This window comes from Eubalaena glacialis, chromosome 3 (assembly GCF_028564815.1).
Source record: "Eubalaena glacialis isolate mEubGla1 chromosome 3, mEubGla1.1.hap2.+ XY, whole genome shotgun sequence".
NCBI classification, from domain to species: Eukaryota; Metazoa; Chordata; class Mammalia; order Artiodactyla; family Balaenidae; genus Eubalaena; species Eubalaena glacialis.
Window position 1 is genome coordinate 72,996,849 of NC_083718.1, and position 18,157 is coordinate 73,015,005.

An 18,157-nucleotide genomic window follows, 5' to 3' on the forward strand; every position below is an offset into this window, starting at 1 on the left:
CGTGGAATTTCTATCCATGTGGCCACAGCTTTAGGTATTTTCAGGTAGCTACCATGCAGATCTTCTCCCTTATTTCCCTCACAATGACTAATCCCTCTTGCTTTGAGACTAATTTCAACAGAGTCAGACCTTCACATTCACCAGGAAAATCAGAACGCTCATCCTAGGTTATCTAGAGGGGAAAGAGAACAATGTGCCCCACTGAGGTGTGGCAACATAATAATAAAATTATAATAATAAACAGACAACACGTATGGAGTGTTTACTATGTGCCAGGCCCTGTGCAAAGCACTTGACTCACATTATTCCCACAACAACCAGTCATTTATGCAACAAATATTTATTAAGCACCTAAATCATTCTAGAAACTGGAGATACAGCAGTAGAGAATACAAAAAAACCCTGCCCTTATAGAGCTTACATTCTAGAGGTGGGAAACAGGCAATAAATAAGATAATTAAGTGCTATATATAGTATGTTAGGTGTTGAGTGTTAAGGAGTATAATAAAATGAGGAAAGAAGACAGGAAATGACACATGGTTTGCAATTCAGAGATCATGTTCAAGAAAAGTCTCACTAAAAACGTAACTGAGTGAAGACCTGGAGGAGGTAATAGAACGACCCTTGTGATAACTGGGGAAGACCGTTCCAAGGAGAACAAACAATATGGGCAAAGACCCTGAGGTAGGTATTATTATCTCCATTTTACAGATGGTTAAATGACTTGCCCAACAGCCACTACTTGAGGATGGAGCCAGAATTCAAACTCAAGGCTACTTGACATGAGAGCTGGTACATTATATACCCGCCCAGTGACAGAGTGTAAGTGACCTTAGACAAACCAGAAATGCTCTATGTTACAGATGGTGACCCAAAGGCCTACAAGAGGGAAGCAACTTGCTCAGATAAACACTTGTAGATAATGGCAGAGCTGAGACCAGAGGGCTGTCATTTCAAATGCACCATCCCTGCCTCCAGAATCCAAACATTTATTCTCTGGCTAGAAATCTCTCCCAAACCAATGAATGAACTTGGTAAAACTTTATCAATGTATTTTACTGGGAGGTATTTTAAAGAGTCTTGTCTTGACCCAACAGCATAAACGATGTCTAGCTCTGATTCCTCTCATTGGCAGTGGGTAACGAGGCATAGCCCATAAAGTTAGATCCTTCTAAACTTGAAAACAGGCTTCACACTTTTCTCACTATGTGATCTTGGGCAAGTTATTAAGCATCTCTGACTCCCAGTATCATCATCCATGGAACAAGGATAGAAATGTGTCTCAGGGATGTGGTAGGGATTAGATAAAATAGTATTTATACAGCACCTTGCACAGTGAATGGAATACAGGAGATGCTCTAAAGGTGTTCATTGTCTTCTTCCCTATGTAATTAGTTGTATTTTCACATGCACAACTCTTGCTTTCTTAAGGTACTATAATTTTATTGAGGGTTGAGAGGTTGTCATATATGTAGGTACTCACCACATTTTCTATTATATGGTGGTACATAGTGAATGCTTATAAGTGATTATTTGATTGCTGGATTAGTGGGGAAGAGAAAGAAGAGTGATTATTGCTTTGGGATTCTGCTGATGCAACAGTCATCTGGTTGCAACATGTGCCGGCCCACTGCTCACCATAGTTGTTTGGGCCGATGTGACTGGCCAGGAGGTATCCTCTTACTCCTTCAAAAGTCAGTATGTGTCATTCTGGAAGACAGACCACTATTCAGGTAGAGGAAGACATTTCTTCAGTCAAGAGAAGAGAAGTAGTTGTCAGCACCAGGACATCCCAGCCCTTAGTAGGTTCTTGCAATTTCCTGGTAAGAAACAGAATTCCAGTTTATCTCACAACTTTAACACCCTCTACCCACACATCTTTCATCAGGACTGCTATCAAAGAGTCAAATTGACCGATTTCAGTTTTTATTTCTTTTGCCCACCCTCTGGCAAGATCTCAATAAGCAGCTAACCAGCTGAAAATAGGAGGAGAAGGAAAAGGCCTGGACCTAGATGTTTCAGGAAATGGCTCATCAGCCATCCAAAATTTAAGTTACTTTTTCATTCATATAATGTGGAGAAAAAGGTCTCTGTGATAAATATTAGGAATAATTCAATGGGGTAACTGTTTATAATTTCTTTTTTAAGAAAGAAAAAGTGAATCATTTGTGTTGTCCTTTCCCCTACATTAGCTTGTTTAGTCCTCGTAACAACCCTGTGAAATAGTTATTATTACCCATGTTTTATAGATGAAGCAACTGATCCCAGGAATATTAAATAACTTGCTTGAGATTATACAGCTGATGAATTGCAAACCCAGGACTTACATCGACGTGCTTTCAGTTTGAGTCCAGTGGTTTTCCTCTGCACCTCATTTTTCTGCCTACATTTCAAAAGGATTGATAAAGGATAGTCTCTCCTGACCCTATTATGAAGGGTCAATGAATGTTAAGAGGGAGCATTACAGAACTATCTTCCCTTTTTGTGAATCGTACAGAGAACCCAGCCTTAATACAAACAGATTTTTTTAGAGGAAAAAAATAGTTTTCAGAAGTTAATAATGTATCTAATATTAGTTTGTACTTGTCTCTGAATAACTGAGAAGACATCACAGACATGATGCTTCATCCCCAATCACTACAGAGAGGGGGAAAGGGTGTCAGTGTTCCCATTTTGTGGCTGCAGGATCAAGAGGAGAGAAAGAGAAAGTACAGCAAAGTTGGGAAAAGAACCAGTAATTCTAACTCCTAGGCTCATATATTGGCCAAGTTCAGCTTGACAAACTTTTAAAAATAAATCAGTCTATCAATAAATTGCCAAAATATTCATCATACACATACAGAGGAACAAATAATAAAAGAGAATAAGGAAAATAAGTACTGTTGTGTTAGGGAGATAGAATTATGAAGAAATGTCCCCAATTTTACATATTTTGTAATGATTTTATATTATTTTATTATAATATAAAAGGAAGATATAAAGCAATAATTATATTCACTTTACTGGATGCCGTGAAAGTACTCAGTTGTCCAGGGATAGGGTACTTCTTTCTATCAAATTCCCAACAGGACAATTGATTGAATTGATGCTCTTGGAAGACAGATATCTTCTGGGTCAGAAGTACCACTAACATCTTCTCAATGACATATTGTAGGTGGACTTGGTTCTCATGGAATTAGCACCCCGCAGCTGAACAGTGATGGCCTCAGTTTCCTCTAGTACTCCTCAAAATGAGCAGTGATGTAGAACTTGACTTTTTGGACTGAAGTCTCTTCGAACAGCTTTGGTAGCAAGGCTTTTCCCTGTGTTTTTATCGTAAAGGCTTGGAAGATTTTTCTTTCAATTATTTCAGTAAATTATGCCCAATTTGCTAACTTTTATAATTTCTCATTTATTTCACTAGCTTTTATAATTCCCCAAGTAGCTTAGAATGCTGGTGCTTAAGGGAGAGAAGAGTTAAACTTTCCTGTCTGCAGATGAAGAAACTGAGGCTTAGAGAATATACTTCTAAATTTAAAGTAAGTACATATCATATCACTTTGGAGCATAGCCTATATCACATTTTTCCAACTATAATTACAGGCTGCCCTATAAAGTAAGTACAGCGGTTCTTCTCCTTGATATTACTGGTTTCCTCAATTATAATATTCATTAGTTCAGCAGAAAGCACTCTAGCTGTAGGTACTGAGGGCTTAAGAATAAACTTGAACTATGACGTTTTCACATTTTATAGTGAGAGACAGACATTGCACATGTAAGAACTTACACATGGACAATTTCAATAACCAGTTCCCATTTCACTTGTTTTCTTACAGGAGGATATTATCCCATGACTTAAAAATCCGAAACAAAATTTATCAAATCAAAAGAAAAGGGAGTCATCCCTGCCTCTTTTCATCTAGGGGAATTCCATAGCTTGAATATGGGTGATGCCTCCCCCAAATTTCTGCTAACTCAAGTGGGAGTAAGTGAGGTATGGCATAGAGGAGGGGTGTCTACCTTTGTCTGTGCCTCTCTACCTGTATACACTTGAGTGTATGCTATATTTTACAGAAGAATTCGGGGCAGCCAAGGTTGGGCAGAATCACATTACCCAATACCAAGTTACCCAGTACTCAGCTCCCTGCCATTTTTCTAGGCTCCCTTTTCCCTCCCTTCTTCTTTCTACCTTTCCTCCTTCTTTCCTTTCTGCTATCCTGAGCACTCCAAAGTCATCTCCCTGTATGATAAAGAGCTGCATCACCATTCCTCTTATGTCTTCACACTCGCCTCATAACGCTGACACCTCAAAAGTCCCTCTTCTTTTTCTCCAAAAAGATCATTCTCTCTTTAGTAGTTCCTGTTACAGTTATAAATATTTCCCCCATTGTGATACCTACAAGATGCAAGCCACTGAATGGGCCACAGAGGCAGACAGGACAAGGTCTAGGGAAGGTACAGTCAGAAAAAAATTGCTGGGAGAAATATGCTGTGGAAAACAATTCGGCAGTTTCTCCAAAAGTTAAATATAGAATTATCAGATGACCCAGCAATTCCATTCTCAGTATATATCCAAGAGAAATGAACACACGTCCAGACAGAAACTTACTCATACGTGAATGTTCATAGGGACACTGTCATAATAACCAAAAGGTGGAAACAACTCAAATTCTCATCAACAAATGAATGGATGAATAAAATGTGCTACAGCCACACAATAGAATATTATTCAGCTACAAAAAGGGACAAAGTGCTGATACTTGCTATGACATAGATGAACTTTGAAAACATTATGCTGAGTGAAAGAAGCCAGACACAAAATCTCACCTATTATATGATTCCTTTTATATGATATATCTGTAATAGGCAAATCCACAGAGACAGAAAGCAGCCTAGAGGTTACCAGGTGATGGGGGAGGGAGGAACGGGGAATGATTACTTAATGGGTGTGGGGTGTTTTTATAGGATGATGAAAACGTTTTGAACCTCGAGAGAGATGCTTGTTGTACAACATTGTTGAATATTCGGAATACTTCTGCATTGTACACTTTTTAATGGCTAACTGTATGATATATAAATTTCACCTCAATTAAAAAAATACACATACACAAAAAAAAGAAAGAAAAGGGAGTCATGAAAATGAGGGTAACCATTGAGAATTTCCCAGGCTCTCCCTGCAGACTCTCAGGCAGTTTCCGGGAGTTGCCCCACTTTCTCAGGAGACGCACAGTGAGCTCTGTATTCAGGCAGCATCATCTCGTGGAGTTAGTGGCCTGGACTCTAGGCCCCATCTGCTAATTATTATCTGTGTGATTCTGAGAATATCACTTAATATCTCTGGTCCTCAGCCTCCTCTGTCAACAAAAGGGGTTGGACTAAACAATCTTTAAGTCATTTGGATTACATGAAACAGACTGGTTAATTTAAGCAGAAAAGGAATGAACCAGAAAGATATCAGTTGGTTCACAGAACTTAGGGAAGGCTGGGTAATTAGTCTTGGAAAAAGATGCAACCAGGACAGTTTGGTGGGTGAGTTGAGGAGGGTGGAGGCTGATGGTGGGAGGGGTACAGTGTAGGGGAAGAGGTTTCATTGAAGTGCTGCTGGTAAAGCGAGTGAGCACCTAACACTCTCTCCTGTAGCTCTTTACTCAAGACCCAGAGCCCTAGGACAGAGGCCAGTAGGGTACGTCCATGTGTGCAAATCTCAACCAAAGGTAGCAGCCAACTTAATTAGAGCCTCAACAAGGCTGCCCATAATGGTGGAGAGGCTGTTACCAAGCAAAGGGGCAGATGCTGGGATGGAAAAAATAAAGACTTTTAGGATCTTTCTAGTTCTTTTCTTCCTCTTCCTTCCTTCCTTCCTTCCTTCTACTTTCCTTCCCTCCTTTCCCTCTTTCTTTCTCCCTTCCTTCCTTCCTTCCTACCTTCTTTCCTTCCTTCCCACCTTCTTTCCTTCCTTCCCTCCCTCCCTCCTCCCTCCCTCTCTCTCTGTCTCTCTTTCTGTCTCTGTCTCTGTCTCTCCACCCCCCCCCCCCCACTTTCTTTCTGGCTCTTGCAAATATCAACTGGCTTTTATGCTATGGTGAGATTATGTTTTAGGACATATCAGTGAGCTATTTTCTCCCAGAAAAATTCCCATTTCTTTCCAGACTCCCAGGAAGATGAACTCATGGTGGGAAAAGGAAAGGGTTGCCCTGGCCACAGCTGGGTACCAGAAAGCTGGAGAGTGGTAGTGCCCGTAAGGATCAGAGCCAGAGAGGGCTGGGAGCATTGAGCTCAGAGCAGATGGCTGGGAGAACAGTCCACCAAAGACCCCTAGGTACTGCTGCTAGTCAGAGGGGTTTCCTTTCAGAGTGTTCCCATTAACACATTTTCTTGGCATTAGCCTATGGCTGCTGGAATGAGTGGCTTTTTTCCTTTTCCAAACTGTTCTTATCAGTAATGCAACAATAGCTAATTTAATTAGCTGACCTGAACGGCAGCCAGTTTGAGCTAATTTGGTTTTGCTAGCTGCTCCCAGAACTGATAAGCATACTTCCCTCCAGACAAACAGTGGGGGCTTAGAGGGGGCAGCGAGAGGGATAGTGGCTCCTCCAAAGTCTGTCCTACACCTGTGGGATTTAGCGCTTGACCAAAGGCAAGTTATTCTTGAGTCACTATTCCCCAAGGGCCTGTCAAATTTGTCAGCAGAAAGAGATAAAAAAGACAACCAGGAAATTGCAAAGGCAAGGTGCCCAGGATGAGCATGCTGGGGAAGAAAACATTCTCCTTAGCAGAAAGAACACTTGGCCAAAAAGATCTGGATCTCAGCCGCTGATTGACCTTCCCCAAGTCAATCCACCTCTGTGTCTCAGCTACCCATGCATAATAATAATATGCAGGATATATGCATAGTATATATTATAATATTATATGTATATAATATGAATAATAATTATCATTGCCCTACTTCCTTCACTGACGTGTTGCAGAACTCCAACACTATAATGAGATGAGATTTCTTTGACACATATAAAGGCCTATGCCAATGGGAAACGTTTTGGTAATAAGCGCACTATTAGGAGTGTATTCTCTATTTCTCAAGAACAAGAACCAAATACTACTCCTCTCTGTGGCCCTAGCACTTGACGTGTGCCTACACAGAAGAGGTGTTCAACATGTGTTTGTTGACTGAATGATAGAGAAATAGGGGTATGAGGAGATGGGTAGGCATAGTTTAACGTTTGATGAGGTCAGTACACAACTAGCTAAAAATCATAAACTGTAAGCCTTCTTTTCAGTTCAGTAGCTTTATCTTCTCCACCCCTGATAAAGGAAAACTGGTTCAGAAAGACACCACTGTTGATGTCAGATTTATGTTCACAGAAGAGCAGCTCTATCCCACCTGCACCTCTGCCCACCATCCCCACCCCAGGGTCTTCCAGAGCGACCGTCCCCACTAGTAGGTGAAGGACCACACCCAGAGCAGACTTCTGTGTTTGCTTTGGGGTTCTTTTTCCTTTTCATTACTGCCTTTCAATGGGATACATTGAATTATACATTGAATTATAATTCGCATCTGTTCACAGGGAATAAATGGCGTATGCTTGAAATGAGCGGATTTGAAAAAGTTGGGACTAGGAAAGATCTAAATGATAATCTCCATTCCCATAACTTTAATATATTACTTTCTGATATTGGTATTTGGTCCAACCTATTTTTAACCATCCGGACGACCGTGTTAACAACTTCCTCTTACTCCACCCACTCCGTTGGGAGATCACATCCATTCCCATGGCTTCCATGGCAACCATCCCGTATGCTGACAACTCACAAGCCTTTATCTTCAACCTTGACCTCACCCCTGAGCTTAGTACGCGGGAACACAACTGCCTGTTAGGAGTTTCCACTTGGATCTCCTCTTACACCTCAAAGCCAAGATTCCCAAAATTGCCCTCATTACCTAGTTTACAAAGTCTGTTTGTCTTAATTCTCCGTGTTTTTGAGTGGCTCACAGTTTCCAGACCATAACCCCAACCTTTCCTTTATGCCTACTTCTAGGTGAACAATGAGTTTATCAATTTTGACTTCTAAATATCCCTTCAATTCAGGTTTTTTTTTCACCACTGAAATTATTTTATTTGTATCTTTCATCTTCTATCCCACTAAAAACAGGAATTTCTCCAAGGCAGAGATTCTGTGCATATCAGGCAAATAAGAAATGTTTGTCCCTCTGAACTGAATTAAAATCACCCTTGCTCTGTTCTATCAAATTCCGAATCTTTAGTGAAAACCAATTACTGTACTTAAGACAACCGAAGATGTAGCTGAGTTTCTCTATTCCACTGTAACAGCTATTCCAATGGACTCTAAATTGACAGTCAGTCCCCAAACTTGGGGTGCATACAGCCTGCTCAGCTGGGACTGTGCAACCTCACTGATAGGCCTACTTTCTGGGCTTGCTCTAAAACTTACGACTCAGACATAGAACACTCAGCACCCTCTCCAGTGTTTCCAGGAAAGGCAGAATATACTCTAGCTGCCTTAATTACTTCTTTACAGATTCCTTGTCTTTGATTTACTCACAGTTAGACCTAGAATCAGGTGTGGATTCCTCTTCATAATGTCAAATTACAAGTACATGCTTATAGTACATTTGAAGTACTGGGTATCCCTTAATAATTGGTGTATCAATGATAATTTTTAAAATTTTATTAGCTATTTCTCTTTTACTTAGTTACTGATATGGTTTTCATATCTGTTTTTTTCCTAAAGCTTGAACCCTAGTGTTCAAGTGGATGACATCACTGCATATGAAAGGCAGCCCAATCAAAAAAAGGGTCTTGACCCCGACAGCCTCAGTTCAAATTCTGATCCACCACCTATTATCTGTGAGAATGGGTAATTGCCATACTTCTCTATCTTGGTTTCCTCAACTCTAACTGGGGTAATAATGTCCCCACATACTTCCTAGGCTTCTTGTGAAAATGAAAAGAGCTAATTTGTATGTCACATTTAGTATTCTACTTGGCACAATATATGCCAGCTATTATTATATTACTTGATAGTGAAGACCGAAGGACATCAAAGGGGATTTTGATGAAAAAAAAAATTTTAGGGGCTTCCCTGGTGGCGCAGTGGTTGAGAGTCTGCCTGCCAATGCAGGGGACACGGGTTCGAGCCCTGGTCTGGGAAGATCCCACATGCCGCGGAGCGACTAGGCCCATGAGCCCACAATTGCTGAGCCTGCGCGTCTGGAGCCTGTGCTCCGCAACAAGAGAGGCTGCGATAGTAAGAGGCCCGCGCACCGCAATGAAGAGTGGCCCCCGCTCGCCGCAACTAGAGAAAGCCCTCGCACAGAAACGAAGACCCAACACAGCCATAAATAAATAAATAAATAAAATTTAAAAAAAAAAAAAAAGGCTTTACTTTAAAAAAAAAAAATTTTATTTTAATTGCAAAACTAAGTGCTTACCATGGACAGATTCTGCGCTATTCATTTTACCTATATTACCTCATCTAACACACACCAACTCTGTAACATAGCTTTTATTACACCCATTTCACAGATGAGAAAATTAAGCCTTGTAGAGGTTAAGAAAATGATCACTTAGCACACAGATAGTAAGTGACAGAACTAGAATTTGTACTCCGGACTGAGTCCAAAGCTAAAATTAAATACATACTAATTATTCCAAGTCCTTATGTCTCTGTAAATAAAACAAAGAAAAAGAAAACACTTGGATGAATCACAAAATAACTATGCTGAGTGAGAGAAGCCAGACCAACAAAAACTATATACTACATGATTCCATTTATATAAAACTCTGGAAAATGCAAGCTAATTTCACTGACAGAGAACAGATCAATGGTTGCTTGGGGAGGGTATTAGGTGAATGGGGTGGGATGGATGAATCGAAAAGAAAACTTTTGAAGATGATGGATATGTTTACTACCTTGATTGTGGTGATGGCATCACTGGTACATATGTACGTCAAAATTAACCAAATTGTGTGTTTCAAATATGTACAGTTTATTATATGTCAATTATGCTGAATAAAACTGCTAAAGAAAAAAGTGAGCTACTTTTATACCCTCAAAATCAGACAGTTAAACAAAGAATAATTAATCATTATTAATAACACAGTGTTGGGCAAAAAAGAAACAAATCCCCAAGCATCAGGACCTCTGAGTTCACAGGTGGTGTAACAAGATTCCACATAGTTAAAAGCCCAGGCTTTGCTGACGGACCTGGTTGTCATCTCCTTCCTCTTGAACTAGTTGTGTGACTTTTGCAAGTTACTTGGCAAAATCTTAGGTGTTCTCACTTCAGGTGAAAACTCAGAGGCAATAAATCCTGCATCACAGTGTTGCCGGGAGAAGTAAATGAGGTGATGTGCATACGCCACTCAGTGGAGTGTTTGGCTCCTGGTAACCCTGGATCAGTATCTGCTGACTGTTGTGAAGGTGTGTGGAAGGTCTGAGTGAGGCTGCATTGGACTTTGCTGTCCAGGTGGCGTCAGGTCCACAGCGGGGGTGAGGAGGAGCAGTTATTCTGGGTGTACCCCAAAGGATGAAGTGACTGTCACCATACAAATGTGTGTCCTGAAAGGTCTGAGCACTTGGGGGCTGTGATCAATCATTGGATGAAGCTTTCCCTCATTCCCTGGAGGCCCCTCCCCGGCGTCCTCCAGGTCCCACTCCTGCCCAGAATGCAAAAAGCAAAACACCCACTACACCGCTGGGCTCAGGCTTTCTGCTTTTCTACAGAAAATAGTCATGCCTTCTGCTTTATTCCACTCCTCTGTTACCTTAATGTGCTGGCCTGGAGGATAAATGAGATAATAAACACAGAGCCCTGAACACAGTACCTGGGTCACAGGAGGAACTCAATAAATGTTCGTTCTCTGCCCCCTTTCGCCTTATAGATTAGACCTGACTTCTCAGAAATGCAAATCCTTACGCACTCACCTCAGTCTGCTTTCAGTATCCCTACACGGGAGCCTTTTTACGGCCCCCTTAAAGCCACCCAGCATCCCTCTCCTCGGCTAATTGTCCCACAGAGATCCTGGGCGGGGCAAGTGGGGGGGAAGTTCAGGGGCGCACAAGGAGGCTTGAGCCTCCCAGCAGAAGAGACCGCGCCGGTACTGAGCTCTGAGAATGAGGACCTAATTCATCTTAACTGACGTTGCTGCGCCATCCATTTTCAATGACATGGTAGCCGACCCGTTTATCAAGATCAGCATACTACTCTATTATTATGATTATTTAGCATTTACATAACACTGGATTTGCAAAGTGCTTAATAATAATTTATTTATTACTTCATCTAACTATTCACTAATGGAAAATCCAAGGGGTTGTCCTGAGTTCACTGACCTCCACCCTGGAGACACCTTAGGCCATTTCCAATAGCTTGCCCAAGTGCCGGCTGTAAAATATTTTAATGAAAAACCAGTGTGTATATATATATATATATATATGTGTGTGTGTGTGTGTTTTTCCCCTTGGCATTTGTAATGTATCTACTGAGATAATACTCTTACGTTACAATAAATAAAAATAAGCATTACTATAATAATAAGTCACTGAAGCTATATCTCTCTAGAACTGATATGGAGCCTACAAGTGTGAACCCCAGGTGTATGGCAGACATGGAAATCCACCACTCGCATCTCCCTTCAAGGAAGGGCTCATTGCCCAGCCCCGAGGTGTGTGCTAGCTGGCAGTCTCTGGCTGTTAGAGCCTTCAGGGTCCACCTCAGACAGGGACTGAGCATGGCCATGGTCCAAAGGTTGGGCTTTTTTGCCCAACGCAGGACTCATCTAAAAGGCAGGCTTTGTTCCAGAGCTCCTCTTTTTCAGGTATGCATCGCTGTTTGATGGCTCCTCTACCCAATCATGCTTCCTTCCCCTTTTCCTTCACAGATGTAACTCTCCAATAAACATTTTTAAGTCCTTACTTCACCTGAGTGTCTGCTTCCCAGAGAACCTAGCCAGCCAGTATGAACCCAGAGTTTATACTCTGACAACAAGCCGTGTCATTTTAGGCAAGTGTCTCTGGACTGTAAATTTTTCACCACTCTATTGGGATGACTAGCTTTGGTTCTTTCAAAGATCTTTCTGTTTCCTATGATACCTATGAATTTACATAGAATGGAATTTGGTATAAATTCTGTGCCTTTAGTCTTCATGCAAGGGGGTTTTGTGATGGAGGAGTTTTTTTTTTTTATTTTTATTTATTTATTTATTTATATTTATTTTTGGCTGTGTTGGGTCTTCGTTTCTGTGCGAGGGCTTTCTCTAGTTGCGGCAAGCGGGGGCCACTCTTCATCGCGGTGCGCGGGCCTCTCACTGTCGCGGCCTCTCTTGTTGAGGAGCACAAGCTCCAGACGCGCAGGCTCAGTAGTTGTGGCTCACGGGCCTAGTTGCTCTGCGGCATGTGGGATCTTCCCAGACCAGGGCTCGAACCCGTGTCCTCGGCATTGGCAGGCAGATTCTCAACCACTGCGCCACCAGGGAAGCCCTGGAGGAGGGTTTTGAGGAGCAAGCTCAAGAGCCCCACATTTTCCTATCTACAGTAATCTATAATGATTCTACCTTTCTTCTGCACATTAAAATGTGCAATAGAAAGATGATTATGAGTGTGGATTGATGTGTGTGACAATTATACAGTAAGAATATATGTGTATGTTTAAAATAATATATTTAACATAAAACATGCAAAATGCATATAATTAAATAAGCATCATAATATAGGTGATTTAATACATATACATACATATATACATGTATTTTATTTATACATAAAATATCAGTCAAGACAGAGATCTGCTATGACAGAAAATCTCACAGCAGAGAGAAAATAGGTAGAAGGTCTCATTGAAAGATGGGGAAGACAGGACTGCACTCTTAGAAGATCTAATACCTGAGTCTAATGGTCCCTAAATCAAACTATACCCAATAGGGATAAGAAAAAGTTTAAATGAACCACCCCAAAAGTGAACAGCTTCTTGGACAGTGCGCACCTCAGAATTCTGGGGGATGCAGCCCCCCTTATCAGATGCTTAGACTTATCACCTGCGGAGGTTTGGTTTTCAAGCCCAGAATCAGAACAAAAGGTGTGTGCTTGCTCCTTTCATGCCCCTATTATTATTTTTTTTTTTTTTTACTGTTGCTCTCTAAACAATCTTTGAAAAAAGCCTTGTCTCCACCTTTTCCCTGGATTCCTCAGTGGTCTCAGGTCAAAGGTGTCTGCCACAAAAGAAACTGTTAAGAAACTTAATTAGGGTTTTTGAAATTAAAAGCCAATAAGAATTTCTTTCTGTAGTAATAATTTTTACAAAAGCTGTCACTGTAAGGCCTAAATGTAAGGTTGTCACTGGACACTGGTCCTGAGAGTCACATATGTAAATAGAAGTCTGTAGTTTAAAAGGTAGTACTGGCTAAGATTTTAAAGCATATTCAACAAAGTTTTATGTAAATTCATGGAAGATTGATCTGTAATTAATTAGGATGGGGATATGGGATATTTGAGAGATATTTTGCTATAGTTCTTAGAAGCCTGGTGAAAGAAAGTGTACCCCCCAACTCCCAATGAAGAAAACTCAGCAATATTCCTGGGCAAGAGTCTAGACTTAATTCTTTAAGCAACCATTTCAGAGCAGGTAGTAAAGGAATCTGGGACTTAACAGAAGGCAGCATGAAGCTACCAAAAAGAAGTCACCCCACATTCATATCATTTACTATTTGGTAAGGGACTCATGGAATAGCACAGAATTACTATAAGTGCATTTCTTCAAAACAGTGTACAAAATTCTTCTTGTTATTCCTTGGGATCAGGTGGGTACCGTGGGAGGTAACATGCCAATCACAGGGAAGGAATCATGATACATGAGTCAACCCTCAGGCAAAATCGCTCTCAGGTATTTTTCTACAAGGCCCTGGACCTGTCCTGTCCTGTGCAAAATATTAATGGCTTGGATGAAAGCAGCATAGGAGGGTGGCTATGTACCTGGCCTTTAGAGTCAGACAGAGCTGGGTTCAAATCCTGACTCTACTACATACTGGCTGTATATATTTGGACAAGTTACTTAACCTTTCCGAGTCACAGTGTGCTTAACTATAAAATGGGGACAGCACGCACTTCGTAGAGTTGGTGAAGGCAGAATGAAATAATGTGATGTGTAAAGCACAGTATCTGTCAGAGACATGCTCCCAAAATGGTAGCTCTCTGCTGCACATTGAATACATTGTCTGAGAGTAATGAGCTAATATGTTGGATGACAAAATCAGGATCCAAAAAGGTCTCGCCAGGCTGGACTCAAGGACCAAATCTAATAGGATGGCATTTAATAAGGATAAATGTAACGGTACTGCAATTAGGTCTGAATGGCAAGCTGTACACATGCCCAGTGGGGAGATAGGGCTTATCAACAGCACACCTGGAAAAGACTTGGGGGCATTACGTGACTCTTTGCTCATGAATGGGTCAGTGGGGTGAAGTGGCTGCCCAAAAGCAAATGCAGTCTTAAGCAGTGTAAAGGCAAGCTCATTGTCTGGAACAAAGGGAGAAACAATGCCTGTCTCCACTGCCCCTCTCTGGGTACTACACTTTAATAGGGGTGGTGATAAGCTGTGCTTTTTCCAAAGACAAAGAATCAGGATAGGGAGGAGACATAAACGCCATCAGAGCAAAGAACAGTGGAGGCCAGGGAAGACAAGGGAAGCTCAGGACAAGTGTTTACAAACACTAGAAAAGCAGTATGTACATGATGATGAATTAGAGCTCTGTGATACAAATTCCTAGCTCCTTCCCTGTTTAAAGTTGCTCAGAGAAGAATTAGGATGAGGGTGGCATTACAGAAAGGAAGGTTGCTATGCAATATAAAGAAGATACCTCTAACCATCAACGCTGTCACAATCGGGGAGGGAGTGAACTCCCCATCCCTGGAAGCGTCCAGGCTGAGGCTGCAGGATTACCTGTGAAGGATATTGTTAAGTGATTAATACACCCTCTGGAGCAGGGCTCAACCTGCAGCCCACATGCCCCCAGAAATTGTTTGCAAAATCCTGTAAGTATGTGCATAAGTTCATTTTTCTCTGGGATCTCTTCAGATCCTTTATGGAAACTGAAACTCTACCCCAAAGAGATTAAGACGAACTGAGTTAATGCCCTGCTGCTTTCAATTTTGGACATCTACTGTATGCTACTAGGCTAGGTACTGGAGACACAGAGATGAGAAAGATATTATCTCTGTCCTTATAAAGGGAAACTTTGAGCTTGGTGTGTTCTTTTAAACAAACAAGTGTAAAAAATTCCTTATCTGTGCTATGATAGAGAATGATGTACAGAAGAGCAACAGGAAAGAGTGGTCCTTTCTTCCTGGGAGGCGGTTCCTTCCGACTCTGTGATTTGGGGATTCCATCGGCCTCCTTCACCACTCTTTGGGCAGAAGCTATGCTCGCAGACTCACCAAGGACTCCAGATTGGTGATGGAGATTTGGCAAAGCAGCAGACCTCTTGAGAGCCCCAGAAGACTCTGGAAGTAGCTTATCTCCAGACCTGACCTTTCCCCCAAGATCCATCTTATCTATCTATGATGATGCAGGCTCAGTAGGATGTCCTAAAAAGAGATGTCATGAAATCTGTAGGAATATGTTTTTGATCACTTCGTGAAAACCCAAATCACCCACTGCCCGGGCCTGTGAGCACAACATTAAACTGCCAATCTGCTTTACATTTATTTACCCACCATGTAATGCCTGCTTTATTGAGCCAATAAATTGGAGGCAGTAATATTCATTCACCCATCAAATCTACCTGGCTTCCAAGGCCTGGCTGTCACCCTACATCCTTCCGAGGTCCCCTCAGGCCCTCTGCCTGCTGAGAGCACCTGCTCTCTAAACCCCTGCAGTACTCACTATGTATACCTGTCATTAGGCACTGACTGTTTACCATTTTGTACTGTCACTTAGTTGGATCCTATGAGTACATTTTGTCTAGTTTTAGACTAGACAACTCTTGCCTGATCATCAGTTCTCCAGGGATGGAGGACCTGTCCTAAATCCTTCTCCTTTGTCTTCCATTGAGCTTTTCCCAGGGCAGCTTATGTCAGAGGGGCTAAATTAAGTAGGATGGAACAATCATTATAAAACTAGAGTGTTTTAGATAATCAGCTTGATCTGCTTGACAAGCACATGTGAAAGAGGAGTGGACGTGGGATTTAAGACCCCCACAGAGATATAGATGAGTTTTCTATACCTCTGATCTGTCTCCACACTCTGAACTAAATAGGAGATGGGGAGTAATGCCCTCCTGGTTTCTCATAGTCATCTGTCCAAAGGAACCCTGGACAAGCAAGAATGTGGAAACGTGCCCTTCCAGTGCTAACAAATAGTTCCTTTGATTTAATTTTGAATTTGTTTGGCTAGAATCACAGACTGTCAGAGCTAAAAAGATGCTAGAATTCAGAAGTACAAACTTCTCATTTTAAAGGTGATGAAACTAAAGTCGCTAGAAGCAAAGTAATTTTAGGACAAGGATAACTAAAATTACTTGGTTATAGATCTACTTAGTAGCAAAGTTGAAACTCGGATCTAGATCACTTGAGTTCCAGATAAGTGCTTCTCTACTTGAATATTCTGGATTCATGTCTGTCCAAGTAGAAGGTATAGTCCTGACAATGGACTTCGGGGTCCCTTAGTTACTAAACCTACTGCTGTCCCTCTTGGTCTCTCTGCTGCAGGCATGCCGGCCTCTGTGCTGTTCCTTGAAATGCCAGGCAAGCTCCTGCCTCAGGACCTTTGAACATGCTGTATCTGCCTGGATTGCTTTTGCCCCAGATATCCATGTGCGTTGCTGCCTCAACGCCTTTAGGTCTTGTTCAAATGTCACCTTCTTAGTGAGGTCTCCCCTAGCCATCGCAATGAAAATGACCTGCTCTACTGCCTGCCCCAGCCAAATATTCACTCTCTCCTTTCTCTGCTAACTTTTTTTTTTAGCACTTATCACTAACATTTACTAATATTTTACTTATTTATTTTGTCTATGCCTCTCTCCTTTATTATACTGTGTCCTCTCAGAGGGCAGGGGTTTTTTTTTTTTTGATCTGCTTCATTTGGTTATCTACCCCCAATATTTAGCACAGGTCATGACACATAGAAGGTACTCAGTAAATTCTTGTTAAATGAGTGATAGCAGTGCTGTTCTGGACTGAAGTCAAAGCCCAAGAGTGTCGTTGCAAGATTCAGGGACATGTGAGCCAATGGCCAGAGAGGTAGCCCTATTCTGGTCCTTGAGTCTTTCCTAGAAACCTGCCGGAGCCACATGGAGCCAAATCTGGGAAGTTATCCCACCTCTTCCTGGCCTGTTGGAGTTATCCAGGCTCCCTGACAAGCAGAGCGGAAGGAGGCAGATGGATCTCATGGGGTTTTAACCATGGATTTAGAATTGTAACCTACAGGGCTTTCAGTGGAGTCAAGCCCTATTGACCACCCAGTCAACTGTCATATAGCATCTAAAGAAACCTCGGCAGATGAATCTAATGTCTGGGCTGACTGGGGTCGGGCATCCCTGAGGCGATACTTAGGTTTCCTTAAAGTGAAAGCTCACTATTAATACACACCAGAGACAAGAACCAACATTCAAACTGCCAGAGGCTTATTTGCCAATGTCCAGGAGAACCCTTGTCATCTGCCAGCGAGGGTCCCAGCCATGCTTAGAGAACCACTGACGTGTATGAGGAAGCAACGTGCAGTGTCCAGACAAGAGTGAAACCCTTCACCATCTCGGCCCCATCTGAGTCGCAAGGTTGCAATTGGCTCTCAGAGGGACTCAGAGGATCTGAGTCGGGCTCCATACCTGGCCGCCAATCGAGCGTCACCTGGGGGAGGAGGGTGCCAGCCCCACAGACTGTCGGGGGCCTCCGTATGTGAGCCCAGACCTTCCATAAGAGCTTCTCATTAACGCCCAACCACCGTGAATTCTTTAAGGGCCAAAGAAACCCACGACAGAGAATTTCTTCATACCCAGTGACACAGATCCAGGCCTTTCCAGGCATTTTCCAAGCCAAAGTGTCCTATGGTCTCCCTTTGGTCCCGCCCATCCCTTGGACCACGTTACTTGCAGGTAAACTAGGTTTCAGAGGTCACCTGAGGTCTTGCTGTCCCCGCCTTTCTTAACGCTCCACATAGGGCTC

General features: G+C 42.1%; 1 protein-coding gene across 2 annotated transcripts in view; it reads right to left on the reverse strand.

The window, feature by feature from the left end:
• Positions 1–398: 398 nt before the first annotated feature.
• The window catches only part of PBX1 (PBX homeobox 1), a 315,946-nt gene continuing 298,187 nt past the window's right edge, over positions 399–18,157 (reverse strand). The window contains exon 9 of one of the 2 annotated variants that reach the window (XM_061183157.1): positions 399–1,820. In XM_061183157.1, coding sequence (XP_061039140.1) covers positions 1,800–1,820 — 21 coding nt within the window. In that variant the 3' untranslated portion in view covers positions 399–1,799. The remainder of the gene's footprint in view (positions 1,821–18,157) is intronic. The other variant, XM_061183159.1, reaches the window with a different exon arrangement.